The sequence below is a fragment of the Silene latifolia genome, chromosome 10, assembly GCF_048544455.1.
Source record: "Silene latifolia isolate original U9 population chromosome 10, ASM4854445v1, whole genome shotgun sequence".
Taxonomy (NCBI): Eukaryota; Viridiplantae; Streptophyta; class Magnoliopsida; order Caryophyllales; family Caryophyllaceae; genus Silene; species Silene latifolia.
Window position 1 is genome coordinate 91,601,039 of NC_133535.1, and position 14,225 is coordinate 91,615,263.

A 14,225-nucleotide genomic window follows, 5' to 3' on the forward strand; every position below is an offset into this window, starting at 1 on the left:
AATTGATTTTATGATGATGTTAAAGTTGAATTTGATTAAATTCAACTTAATTTCGGATTTGATTAAATTTAATTAACTAGATGTAATGTACAGAACCACAAAAACATTAATTTTATAATGAAAAGTGTTAAATTAGGGTTTATAGTTTGTTTGTTTGGTTTTAGAAGGATGATAAACGCAAATGTACTTTGTGTTGAGAAACAATGTACTAAAAATAATGAGAAAGGAAAAGTGTGCAATTTGAAGTAATCGAAAAGTAATTTTGCATGTAAAAATAATGTCTTTGTGTTGTCTTTGTACACGTTTCATAAGGAAATGTCCAATCGATCTTAGTGAAATGTGCATTATATATAATAAGTATGTGCATGTAATAATTACGTTTTGCAAGTGGTCTTGCAACTGTTCAAAGATGTCAAATGACGGATTGTAAGTTTTGCTTAAGTGGTGAAAAGACACAACTATTCACCTTAATTTCAATATTAATTCTAAATGTACATTATATTAATTATAAAAAAACATGTTCCATCAAATAAATTGTCCACTATCTATAGTATATTCATAATTTGCATTTTCTGATAATTAGGTGCAACTAAAATATCATTAAGCATTGTTTGGAAAATGTACATTATATAATATTAAAAGGTACATTAAATTATTTAAAAAAGAACATGGAACATTATTTGGAAAATAAATGTGCTTTCAGTTTAATTCAAATGTCCATTACGTATATTTATAGTGTGAATATCTTTTTTTTATGCGAGACATTTAACTAACATAGATAACTTCTCCCAATTTATTAATTACCATGATTATGTTTGTGGCAGTTGAAAAGACACAACTGTTCACCAAATTTAATCTCTTCTCTTTGAATTAATCCACTATATAAACCAAGGAGTACACAATTACTTTTCCATCTTACCTTCATTTCTAAAACCTCTTCCAATAACCAAAACTTTTAATCTCTTCAGAAAAGTATTTAATTTTCTTAAAAAAAAAACAATGGACTACTCAAAATGCACGATAGTTGCCTACAAGAATGATGCTCACAAAGAAAATTTCATGAACCATTATAGGGATTGGAAAGTAAGCCAGTTTTCTTCAAACTGGTTTGATGGAGATGACATTCCTGTGGAGATGGATGTACCATCTCCCAGTAGTCCTTTACATTATTTCCTTACTACTGAGGCTTTGCTCCAAATTTTGTTTGAGCGACTTGGGAGGGAGGAAAAGAAAAACATGGCAATGGTGTGCAAGGGCTGGTCGAAGTGGTTCCTTATAGGAATGGAGTCAGAGGTAAAGGAAAGGGATTATTATCGAGGGGTGGTTCGGGAACAAAGAAAATGGTATAATCACATGTCACAAAGGATCGCGGCTCCTAGAAAGATTCTCGCCTTTGCACGACTCTATCTAGTCGTGCGAAAATAATTAGACATCATAAACAACAAGCACGACAATTTAGAAACCGAAGAGAAGAATATGAAATTGAGGAGCAGTCTGGTGATGAGGGTTATTATGACTCAGACTATTAGATTGGTTTAGAAATATATTAAGTTAGTTTTCTATTTTATTGTTATTTTGTATTATCTTGTGTTTTTTTTTTTTTTTTCAATATAAGCCTTAGTAGGCTTTATCATTTTGAAAGCCTTAAATGGCTTTTGTAAATATTTTACTAATATTAATGAAATAGTATTGTGTCTATTTGTTTGTTTATCATCATTAGAATTCAATACATTTTATATATGCTCTATCAAAATGGACAACAATATTTCCTATGAACATTAGCAGTAAAATAAATGTTCCTTTAAAGGCATGATAATGGACATTCGAAGGAATACATTATATATGAACCTTTATTTGTACGAAATAACTTGCTTATGTGGTGAAAAGACGCAATTATTCACATTAATTTGAATATTACTTCTAAATGTACATTATATTAATTATAAAAAAACATGTTCCATAAAATAAATTGTCAACTATATATATTCGTAATTTGCATTTTCTCGATAATTAGGTACAACTAAAATATTATTAAGCACTTTTTTGGAAAATGTACATTATATAATATTAAAAGGTACATTAAATTATTTAAAAAAGAACATGAAACATTATTTGGAAAAAAATGTGAATTCAGTTTAATTCAAATGTCCATTACGTATTTTCATAATGTCCATATACTTTTTTTATGCAATAGATTAAACTAACATAGATAACTTCACCCAACTTATTAATTACCATGATTATGTTTGTGTCGATTGAAAAGACACAACTGTTCACAGAATTTAATCTCTTTTAATCAATTAATCCACTATATAAACCCAAGAGTATACAACTAGTTTTCCATCCTACCTTTTCCAATAACCAAAACTTTTAATCTCTTCAGAAAAGTACTTAATTTTCTTATAAAAAAAAAAAACAATGGACTACTCAAAATGCCTGATAGTTCCCTTCAAGAATGATGGTTACAAACAAAATTTCATGGCCCATTATAGGGAATGGAAAGTAAGCCGCTTTTCTTCAAACTGGTTTGATGGAGATGACATTCCTGTGGAGATGGATGTACCATCTCCCGATCGTCCTTTACATCAATTGCTTACTACTCAGGATTTGCTCGAGATTTTGTTTGAGCGACTTGGGAGGGAAGAAAAGAAAAACATGGCCATGGTGTGCAAGGGCTGGTCAAAGTGGTTCCTTATAGGGAACGACCCAGAGGTAAAGGAGAGGGATTATTACCGAGGCGCGGTTCACGGAAATGAAAATGGTGTGATAACTATCACAAAGAATAATCGGATGCTTGACAGATTAATGATCCCGCACGACTATGACTAATCGTGCAAAAATAATTAGACATCACAAAAGACAAGAACGACGATTTTTAAAGGAAAGAGAAGAAGAATATGAAATTGAGGAACAAATGCAGGGATGAGAATTATTATGACTCCATTTGTTAGATTAGTTTAGAAATATGTTGTGTTATCTTCTGTTTATTGTTATTAGGTATTATCTTGTTTTTTTTTTTTTTTTTCAGTATAAGCCTTAGTAGGCTTTACCATTTTGAAAGCCTGAAATGGCTTTTGTAAATATTTTCTAATATTAATGAAATAATATTATGACTATTTCTTTGTTTAATGTTATTAGCATTCAATACATTATATATATGCTATATCAAAATGGACAACAATATTTCCTATGAACATTATCATTAAAATAAATGTTCCTTTACAGGCATGATAATGGACAATGAGCATATTAGAATTGGATTACTGCATATTAGAATTGGATTACTGCATTATTGATGCAATAATATTTAATATACTTACTTACTTAACTACTGTTGAACCAGACAATGAGTACAAGTGATGCAACTACGTCTTCTTCTACAAATAACAACTTTAAAACACCAAGGACAATAATTGAAACATTAAATGCAATCCAAGACATTCCATTCTGTCCAGAGGAAAAGAAACCTAAAGTAGGACAAGTATTCAAAACGCTAGAATCAGCAGAGTTATTCTACAAAGAATATTGTACAATCTGTGGGTTTACGCCAAGACTTGCAACAACAAAAAGGATTAAAGGCAATGAGTTACCAAACAGTTTTGCATTAAGGAATGTTGTCTGCAATAGGCAAGGTGTAAAGGAAAGTAGGAAAAGGAAGAGGACTGATACTGATACCGATACTGCTGAGAATGATGCAGAATCTGATGTGACAGACATAAGCCGTGTGAGGCCGATTACAAGAATTGACTGTCGTGCATTAGTGCAGTTTAAATACCAAGAAAATGGAACTTATATTGTTACCAGATTCGATGAAGCGCATAACCATCCACTTGCTTCGCCTGAATCTACAATATTCTTGAAAGGAAACCGAAAAATGACAGAGGTACAGAAGCAATTTGTCACAAAGGTAAAGGTGCTAAAACTAGGTGGTGTGAAAGCCTATGGAGGTTGGAAGGAGCTGTGTGGAGGTTACAACAACATTGGGGCTACTGAGGTTGATTTCAAAAACTTTGTCAGGGACATAAAAACCTACATTGGTAATTTTGATGCACAAATGTTTGTTGAAAATCTTATAGGGAGAAAAGACACATGCAATTCATTTTACTTTGATTTTATAGTAGATGAAAACAAGTGCTTGGCTGAGTGTTTTGGGCGCGAGATCCGATCTGCGCATAAAGAACTACATGTTTGTTCGGTGAGGTTTTATCAAAGAGATGCTACATATAGAACAAACAAGTATGATATGGTGTTTGTGCCTTTCACAGGAGTTGATCACCACAAAAGGTGCATAACGTTTGGAGCTGGGTTGTTAGGTGATGAAAGTATTGAGTGTTATACATGGCTGTTCAAGACATTTTTGGAAGCAATGGGCGGGTGCCAACCGAGAATTATAATTACTGATCAGGACAAATCAATGAAGTCGGTGGTCCCGGAAGTGTTTAAGGAGTCAACACACAGACTGTGCATGTGGCACATAATGAAGAAACTAAGAGAGAAAGTCAGTTATCAACTGTTTCAAGATGAGGATTTTAAGACCAGGCTCAATAGGTGTGTTTGGAACAACCAACTTGAGCCTGATGAATTCGAAGAACAATGGGGAAGATAATGACTGATTATCAACTTGTAGAACACGAGTGGTTTTCAGATTTGTACGATCTCGAGAACAAAGTGGATCCCCGCCTACTTTAAAGATGTTTCAATGTCTGGCTTGATGAGGGTTACTTCTAGGTCTGAGAGTGAAAACAGTTTCTTTGACAGGTTCCTCACACCTCATTTGACCCTTGTTGAGTTTTGGGTGTGCTATGAGAGTGCCTTGGAAGCACAAAGACACAAGCAGTCCAAATTGAACAAAGGACAACAAACACTCTGAAATCCCACGGAAAACAAAGTCAAACCTTGAAGTCCATGCTTCTGAAATGTACTCGCACAACATTTTCAAAGACTTCCAAACAGAATTGGTTGCGCTTTGTCGATTGCCGTTTTAAAGATGTGGAGAAGATTGATGAGACAAAAATATATATTCTAACAGACTTGCAGATGCCAAATAAGTCATGGAACGTAGCATATTCACCGGATAACATGGAGATTACTTGTTCCTGTTCTATGTTTCGAGAATGGGCTTGTTGTGCGAGCACCGCCTTTGGATTCTACACAACCAAGATTTTCGGAAAATACCGAAAAAGACATAACGCAAAGATGGACAAAAGCTGCAATGAGTAAGCCTGTCTTTGACAAAGATGGCAAACTGATAGATGTCTCTCAAAAGTTTTCTGACCGGAAAAGTTTGAGTACTTAGCTGTGGCAAGAGGTTTATTCTTATGTCAGCGTAGCTGAGTGTGATGATAACGACATGAAGCTTTTGATTGAAAAACTGAGAGATATTAGATTGGATATGATTAGTAATGTAAGTGTACCAGCAAAGAAGAAAGACAAGATGAAAGAAATAGAAAAGTACGTGGGCTGCAAAATACCTGAGAAGTTGGTGATTCATGTTCCTAAAAAATCTAAAAACAAGGGTAGGACCAAGGGCAAGAGAATTGAATCACAAATGTTAAAAGCCCTAAAGAAGAGAGGAAAAGAGAAGAGGTACTGCAAAACATGTGGCCGCCAAGGACACAACTCTAGAACTTGCAAAGAAACAAACCATCTGACAGGTATCTATAATTTGGTTTCTTGTTAAAGCATATTACATTAATGTTAAATAATTATTAAATTATACAAGCATAGCGGATAGTGTTTACCTTCCAAAATCTTCAATCTTATATGGAGGCACATAAGCTCTTTGTGCAATGAACATTATGGTTGTTCTAAAGGCACAGATGAAAATTTCAAAGAATGTATATTTGGTTAACATTAAATCTATTATCAATTTAGTTGTTCATTTTGGCCATTTTCTCCTTATAAAATCTGATATTTAATTTACATTTTGATGCATATTCACCAAATACTACCATGAAGATGACGACGATGAAGGAGATGAATCTGATGATGTGGAGGACGACGATGAAGAAGATGAATCTGATAACGAAGTGGAAGGTGCAAATTTTTGATTCAAGGATAGACATCCATAATATACACTACGAGAACATTCTTAAAGGCTTGTATGCACAATTCGATTATACTTGTCAAAAGTACATTACTCTTATAGGGAAAGTATATTTCATTTTTATTAAAGCATCATTATTGTTGTTCTGCAAGGAACATTCTTAAATGCTTGTATGTACATTACTCTTATAGCCAAAGTACATTACTCTTATAGGGAAAGTATATTACATTTTTATTAAAGCATCATTATTGTTGTTGTGCAAGGAACATTCTTAAAGGCTTGTATGTACATTACTCTTATAGCCAAAGTACATTACTCTTATAGCCAAAGTATATTACATTTGTATTAAAGGTTCATTATTGTTGTTCTGCAAGGAACATTCTTAAAGGCTTGTATGTACATTACTCTTATAGCCAAAGTACATGATGCTTATAGCCAAAGTATATTACATTTGTATTAAAGGTTCATTATTGTTATTCTGCAGGGACAACATCAACTTGATTGGAATTGTTTTCCCAGAGTACAATAATTTTAAGACGTTTTGCACAATAAACATTATTGTTGTTCAGCAAGAACATAATAAACTTTATTGAAATTTGTTTCCGGAATATAACACTCTCTTGAATTAAAATTTTTTCAAACTTCAGGTTGTACGACTCGTAGCTTCCTCAATATATGTTACATTACTCACACACATGTCACAAACGAAACTAAAAAAAGTTTTTACGGCTTCAATTCAAAGATCTTCCTCATCTTCATCATCATATTCTTCCCATGGCAGTGGGTTTGAACGGAAATCCATTGCCTTCTTTAGTACAAAGATCAAAACATACATTGCCTTCTGTTGAAATCATATATGAAATGTATTTCTTCCGCAGAATCAGTAGGGGAGCATCCTAGCAAAATAAAGAAAACAAGGGATTAGAACATGTACAAATGTGTACTGAATTATGTATTAAAAATAATTATATTACTTCTAAAACTCACATCGCCTTTTTTAAGCCCACAGTCCAATTTAGATTACCCTTAAATGTCTCCATATGTCTCATAACGTAAACACCACAATCAGTCTTGTTAGTGTTGTTTCTCCACTTCATCTTTGCAAGAATAGGCTGCAGTTTTTTAATGCGATCAACTTTTACCTTTGAAACACCGATGTCTTTCAAGTATTCTGCTAGAACATTACGCTGGCGGAGAAGGGGTGCAGGAAAACATTAGGACACTAATAATTATGAGGTACAATATCACAAAAATTAGAAAATTAAGACAGACACAAAATTTTTGGGAAGGTACACTCTATGTAAAGTCATTGTACATTCACAATAATGAATAAGAACAAGTATGTAGTCTTTGTTAAGCAAAAGAGAGCATAGAATCTTACAAAAGACAGTGGTCTATTGTGGAAACATTCTTCCTCGTTTTCCGTCACGATACACATTATCAATGATGATGAACTTATACTTGTTCTTTGTCAATGACTAGTAAATTGTAATGCCTTTTATATATAATCGGGAAGAAGAATCGAGATTTTAAAAGATTTAATTAGGAAACAAGAAAATTAAATATAACATGCAGAAAGAGTGTATATTGTCAATGCTAACCAAATCAATTCTATCTGGGTTAACCGAGAATTGGGTAAACTCTTCTTTCATTATATCCTTAATCACGATAAAATTTTCAACGGTGTCCAGTTCTCCATGAAGCATCATCTCAGATGCAAGACAAGTAAAGTTTTTGATGTTAATCAAGGGAAAAAACATTACAAAATTTACTTGTTGAAATAAGTTTATATAAATATTTGACTTACAGACACAACTGTGGTGAAAAAAAATCGATAAGGCTCGGAAGAGTTTCTTCTAGATTCCTTGGCATTCAAAAGTTTTGCCCAACAATCGATCACATCACTCGTTAAAATATTTAGATTGTCGTAGCGTTGCCATTTCAATACGCCAAAGAGAAATTTCACCCACATGCACAAGAAGTTCCCTGGTTCAGGACTACCAGTGTTAACTCAAAACAGGATACAGAACATTTTAAATTTAAATATTGTACATTAGTAGAGATATATATATATATATATACCTGGCTAAATCGGTATGTTTTCCTCTACTATACGACACATAATCAAGAAATGCAATTTTGAAACTCGATAAGAGGAGTAATAATGCATGTATCTCGTGTTTAGTAAATTACGATTTGCAAGGATGCTCGGAGACTCTGGTTGACTTCTTTCATGTTCATGAACATTTTCATTGTTGATGACTTCGCCCTTGGTAGTGTCACCACCACAACCGATTATGCTCATTTATACTCTTGTCGTTTGTATTACTCACATCCGTCATGTTCTCATTCTTCTCAGAAGCATCGTAGCCATCTGGTATAATATTCCCTTCTGTACAACCTACCTCCATTCTTCTCTTCTTAACCATAACATCTCATTGTTGTCAGGGACACCAATATCATCGGTACTCTTCTCTTTCTTTCCAACTACCTCATCTTCTATCTTCTCATCCCCAACAGTCTCATCACCCTCGTAGAATTCTTCATCAGACGAATCCAGTTTATTTGGGAAGGGCTTCTCTTGATACTGCTTCACCTTTGTTAAAACGTCATCACAAACAATGTTGCACTTGGATGAAACCAAAGTGCAAAGATATTTGATTCTCAATATTCGAAGTCCATCCATCTACAAAAGTTAAAATATCTTTAAGATAGGTAACTTGTAAACAAGAATGTGCTTTTAATACTTTAAGAAAGATCATTTAATTAAACCAAAAGTACATTTACAATTATTGGATATAAATTGTTTAGAAACTTACGTTGTTTTTTGTCAACCCACAAGTCCAATACTGACCCCCCTTGTACGTTTCCATGTGTTTCATTGTGTAAATACCACAGTCAACAACATTTTGATGGTTTCTCCAAGGCATTTTCAATACAGCAGGCTCCATTGCTCTTACTCTTTCCTTCAAATCACCAATGTCATTGAAATATTCTGCCAAAGCATTACGCTGCATGGAAAAATTCAGATCAAACTATATAGAGAGACCGTGCAAAAAATATGACATTGTAAAAGAAAAAATAACCAATGAAAGGCAACTGAACAATTACCATATTCCAAGGTTTGTTTCCATAACGAGTTTTTGGGGTTTCATCATGCTGTTGATTATCAAGAATGACAAACTTGTTCTTCTCCATATTGAATACGAGCAGGTAAAAATGCTTGTCGGATATTATTGGGAAAAAAACTGTTTTATATAAGAAATGATTAGAAGATACAACAGACATAAAATTAGCAAAGAAAAACACTTGGTATTGACTATATATATTGTTTGAGCTAACCATATCAACTTTTGTCACATCAATAATCCCAAAGATGATTTAACTCATTTCTAAAATGCCTCTTGAATACTTCCAATTCTCTTTCAAATTTGAATTCTTTCCTTTGCCCTTGAAATGCTTGTTTGCACACACACGAAACATAATATTGTTCTATTAATATACACTTGTATAACATAAAATTATTGTAACATAGAATGAAATAAAATTTTACATACAAATACGAGGGTTGAAGCAAAGAATCGACGTGGTGTCAAGATTTTCTTTCAACTTCATTGAAATTCAGTAAGTGACCAACAATTAACCACAACATCTGCTATATACCGAGGTGGTTTTAGAGATGCAAAAAGATATCAGGTACCCACGACATTCTTAAACTCAAAGAGCTTCTCACTGGTTCAGACGTTACACAAAACAAGTCAGTTAATTACACATATGTACATTATCTTTATTAATAATGCACATAATACCCAAACGAAATGTACATAATGATTAATTAAAAGGAACATAATGAGTAGAATAAAATATACCTAGCAAGAACAATGCCTTTTCCCTTGGTGTAGTAGACGTAGTCGCAAATACAAAGGATCTTTGAAACTTAGATGGCTCTGTACATGGGTCAGTGTCTCCTCTTAGTAAATCAAGTTCAATACTAATATCTAAGCTTGGATTGGGATTGGTTGCCTTGGGTTCTTCACTATAATCTTCTGATAACATGCTACATACAAGGGTATTTATAAGATTATCCGTATTGGCTTCTTCCTCATTCTCCGCGTCACTATCAACATAAAGATGCTTCGAATCATTTCGTACATTTTTGTCATCATCTTTCTTGTTGTCAACATTCCCATTTTCACACTCCCCTTCTGACACCTCTTTGTTGTTGTCACACTCCCCTTTTGACACCTCTTTCTTGTTGTCTTCATTCCCATTTTCAACCTCAACTGATTCAACTTTGTTTTCTTCTGACTCTCCTTTTGACACCCCTTCCTTGTTATCTTCATTCCCATTGTCAACTAATTCACCTTCTTTTCTCAATGCACAAGGCTTCTGGAATAGTTGAAATGTATCAAATTAAAGAACAATACACTTAAGCACCAAGTTAACATAATATAACAAAAAATATGATCAACATATTTACCTTTTTGTATGTATAAAAAATCGGCCTCTTCAATGACATGCTTTCAACCTGAATACTATTTTTTAAAGTTCTGTTTACATTATTCAAAGCTTCAACAACCAAAGGATGATTACTAACATCAATCTCAAAGCAGAGAATGAAAAGATCTGAATATCAAAGAACATTAATACCAACAGAACTTTCACTATCGGCGGAGCTGTGCTCATTTGACAAATTGAGTAAACTAAATGCATGATCACACAGCTTCGAAAGCAATCTGTTCTCCTTAATTATTAATGCTCCTTTTTCTAACTTAGCCTTAACAGATGATATGTTCTGAGCTAAACTAGTTATACATTTAGCAAGATCAAGAATATACTCCTCCGTGTAGTCCTTTGTTTGATAGATGTTCGACACCCGTATTGTCAACCACCTCCTCCATTGGTGCTTCCAACTTACCATTTCCAAACATACCGCTTTTCATCTCATCCTTCTCTCTCGATGTTAACAAACTACTAGTCCAACCTACTAACGTATAATAATCTCTTTCAACTTTTCGTTCCACATGAACAACGCGATCAACATAGATAAGCTGCAAAAAAAAAAAAAAAAAAAAAAAATTAATTACAAGAGAATGAAAACGTACCTTCCAATGTTGAATTAATTTATGAACTTCAAATATATTTTTTGGGACTTTTTACCTCCAAAAACAACAGTGGCCCGCCGAAGTGAGTCTCCTTTTCCACCCACTCAATCTTGCTTTCTTGTAAACTTTTTAACAAAAAGGAACACCAATTGTAATCTTTGATTTCATCAACATTCATCAACGATTTTAAAACATGATGATTAACCAAAGGCTTTTGCGTGTTTCTCATTAGCAAAGAAACAACAAACACAACAAAGTTAACCTTGAATTCATCACCACCATGATCATGATTTATCAACCAATTCTCAAGCGTTTTGAGTGGAACTTGTCCATCTTTTATACCAAATTGTTGCTTCCATTTGCCGTAAAACTCTTGAAACTTTTCTGATTCAGTATGAGTTTTTGATAATTCAACTGTTTTAGGGCCTATTGGAAATCCAAATGTTGATCTTACATCAGAAACCTTCAAGTACAACTTCTCACCATCAAGAAGATCGATCTGATTTTGGTATGGGTTATACTTTGCTTAATAACCAAGACCCAAGCTTTAAAGGAATGGAACAAACTCTTAACCAAAACAGCCCACTAAATCCAATCTCTTCTAGCGCGCACCACTGTTCGTATGACAAACGTTCAACTACCTCAACTACTCCTGTAGGAGACATTCTCGTATATGCACTTTTAAACGAAGAGAAATCAAACTTCTGCTTACACTTGGAACCCAATACCATCTTATTACTTACTTTACCCATTTGAGGACTTTCTTTCTTTGCAGTAACAATTTGTTTACTAACAGAAACAATTTGTTTCTTAACTGCAAGATCATCGTCACTTTCTTCATTTATCTTCTTTGCGAAAGATTTTATAGACTTAGATTTACTGTTAATAGTAGCAGATTTACGCTTTCTTGTAAATGGAGCACACTCATTTTTACCATCGTGGAACTTTCGTTTGGTGAAAAATAAAAGTAACTTTTCTCCGCTTTTCAGATTTTTTATCTTCCTGCTCCATAGTCCGTAATAATAAAATGAAATTACGAAACAAGTAAAGATAATCAAAATATTATCTAATTTTAGGAAATGTACATTAATCACAAATATAATGTTCCTTTAGATGATTCAGAACAATTTCTATATTAATAACAAACGGCACATTAATTTAAGTTGAATGTCCATTATATTATTACCTTCAATTAAAAACCCAAAAATTCACAATTAGAGATAATCATCGATTACCTAATTTTAGGAAATGTACATTAATCGCAAATATAATGTTCTTTTAGATGATTCAGAACAATTTCTATATTAATAACAAACGGCACATTAATTTAAGCTGAATGTCCATTATATTATTACCTTCAATTAAAAACCCAAAAATTCACAATTAGAGATAATCATCAGTTACCTAATTTTACGAAATGTACATTAATAACAAATATAATGTTCTTTACATATTTCGAAACAGTTCCTATATTAAAAACAAACGGCATATTATTTTAAACTGAATGTATTATATTATTACATTCAATTGAAAATATAAAATTGACATGTAGAAATAATCACCATTACCTAATTTTAGGAAATGTACATTAGTCACAAAGATAATGTACTTTTAGATGATTCAAAAAGATTTCTATATTAAAAACAATACGCACATTAATTTAAAGTCAAAGTATGAACAATATATATTATTTCCTTCAATTAAAAATTCAAAATTAACAGAAACTAGAAAGTAAATGTTAAAAGAATACTTCAGAGATATAAAATTGGGGAAGAACAATGCGAATGTGTTTCTAAAGGTAGAAAAAATAATTCAAGCACATTAATCCGAATTAATTTTTAACAGTAAAGTAGTATAAATATCAGAAATCAAAACATCAAAATTATACTGCTATTGAACAATTAAGTGATCCAAATTAAACATTATATTAAGTTATGATAGAGAAGAAACGAAATTGAAAAGAAAATACCTTAGTATAACGGAGGAAATTGGGCGTAACTTCAAAATTATACTGCTGTTGAACAATTCTCCTATGACAACGTCTATACTTGTAATGTAAAACGACTGAGCTAAAAACTGGTTACTACTTTTTTTTTTACTCCGTTTCTTTTTTCTTGTAGGTAGTTAGTTACTATTATAATGTAAATCGTTAAAAAATAAAGGAAATGATAAATACATTTTAATACCCTAAAATAGTTAGTTAGTTACCTTGAAGCTTGGCCACCGCAGTCCCCGAAGGGGTGGCTTACATGCTCCATGTGTTGGTGCGAGAATGCATGGACCCGGGGATTCAACCCCTCGTCAACATAATTTTTTATTTTTATTTTTTTAAAAAAAAAACGACACCCGACGGACCAAGTAAACCTTTTTTTTTTTTTTTTTTTAGTATAACAAGGGCGGGGGGAACGGGACGAGAAAGATTTTAGAGTTGGATTAAGCGGATCCTTGCTTCTCATTTGAAGGCGGCAAGACACCCTAGAGGGGCCGGGTATCCTAAAACGGGACGGGAAAGGGTTTAGGGTTTGATTAGGCGGACCGCTACCGCGGATCCCCCTAATCAAACCCTAAACCCTTTCCCTTGTTTTTCATTCGAAGGCGGCAAGACAAAAAGACACCCTAGAGGGGCCGGGTATCCTAAAACGGGACAGGAAAGGGTTTAGGGTTTGATTAGGCGGACCGCTACCGCGGATCCCCCTAATCAAACCCTAAACCCTTTCCCTTGCTTCTCATTCGAAGGCGGCAAGACAAAAAGACACCCTAGAGGGGCCGAGTGAACCCTTTTTTGAGGGGCCGGGTATCCTAAAACGGGACGGGAAAGGTTTTAGGGTTTGATTAGGCGGACCGCTACCGCGGATCCCCCTAATCAAACCCTAAACCCTTTCCCTTGCTTCTCATTCGAAGGCGGCAAGACAAAAAGACACCCTAGAGGGGACGAGTGAACCCTTTTTTGGGGGGCCGGTATCCTAAAACGGGACGGGAAAGGGTTTAGGGTTTGATTAGGCAGACCGCTACCGCGGATCCCCTAATCAAACCCTAAACCCTTTCCCTTGCTTCTCATTCGAAGGCGGCAAGAC

The 14,225-nt window shown here is 33.7% G+C and overlaps 1 protein-coding gene across 1 annotated transcript; it reads left to right on the forward strand.

Annotated features, from left to right (window-relative positions):
- Positions 1-2,553: 2,553 nt before the first annotated feature.
- LOC141607887 (protein FAR1-RELATED SEQUENCE 5-like) lies at positions 2,554-4,606 on the forward strand. The gene is made up of 2 exons (XM_074427237.1): positions 2,554-2,761; positions 3,456-4,606. The coding sequence occupies exons 1-2, from the start codon at positions 2,554-2,556 to the stop codon at positions 4,604-4,606; spliced, it is 1,359 nt and encodes a 452-aa protein (XP_074283338.1).
- Positions 4,607-14,225: the final 9,619 nt, after the last annotated feature.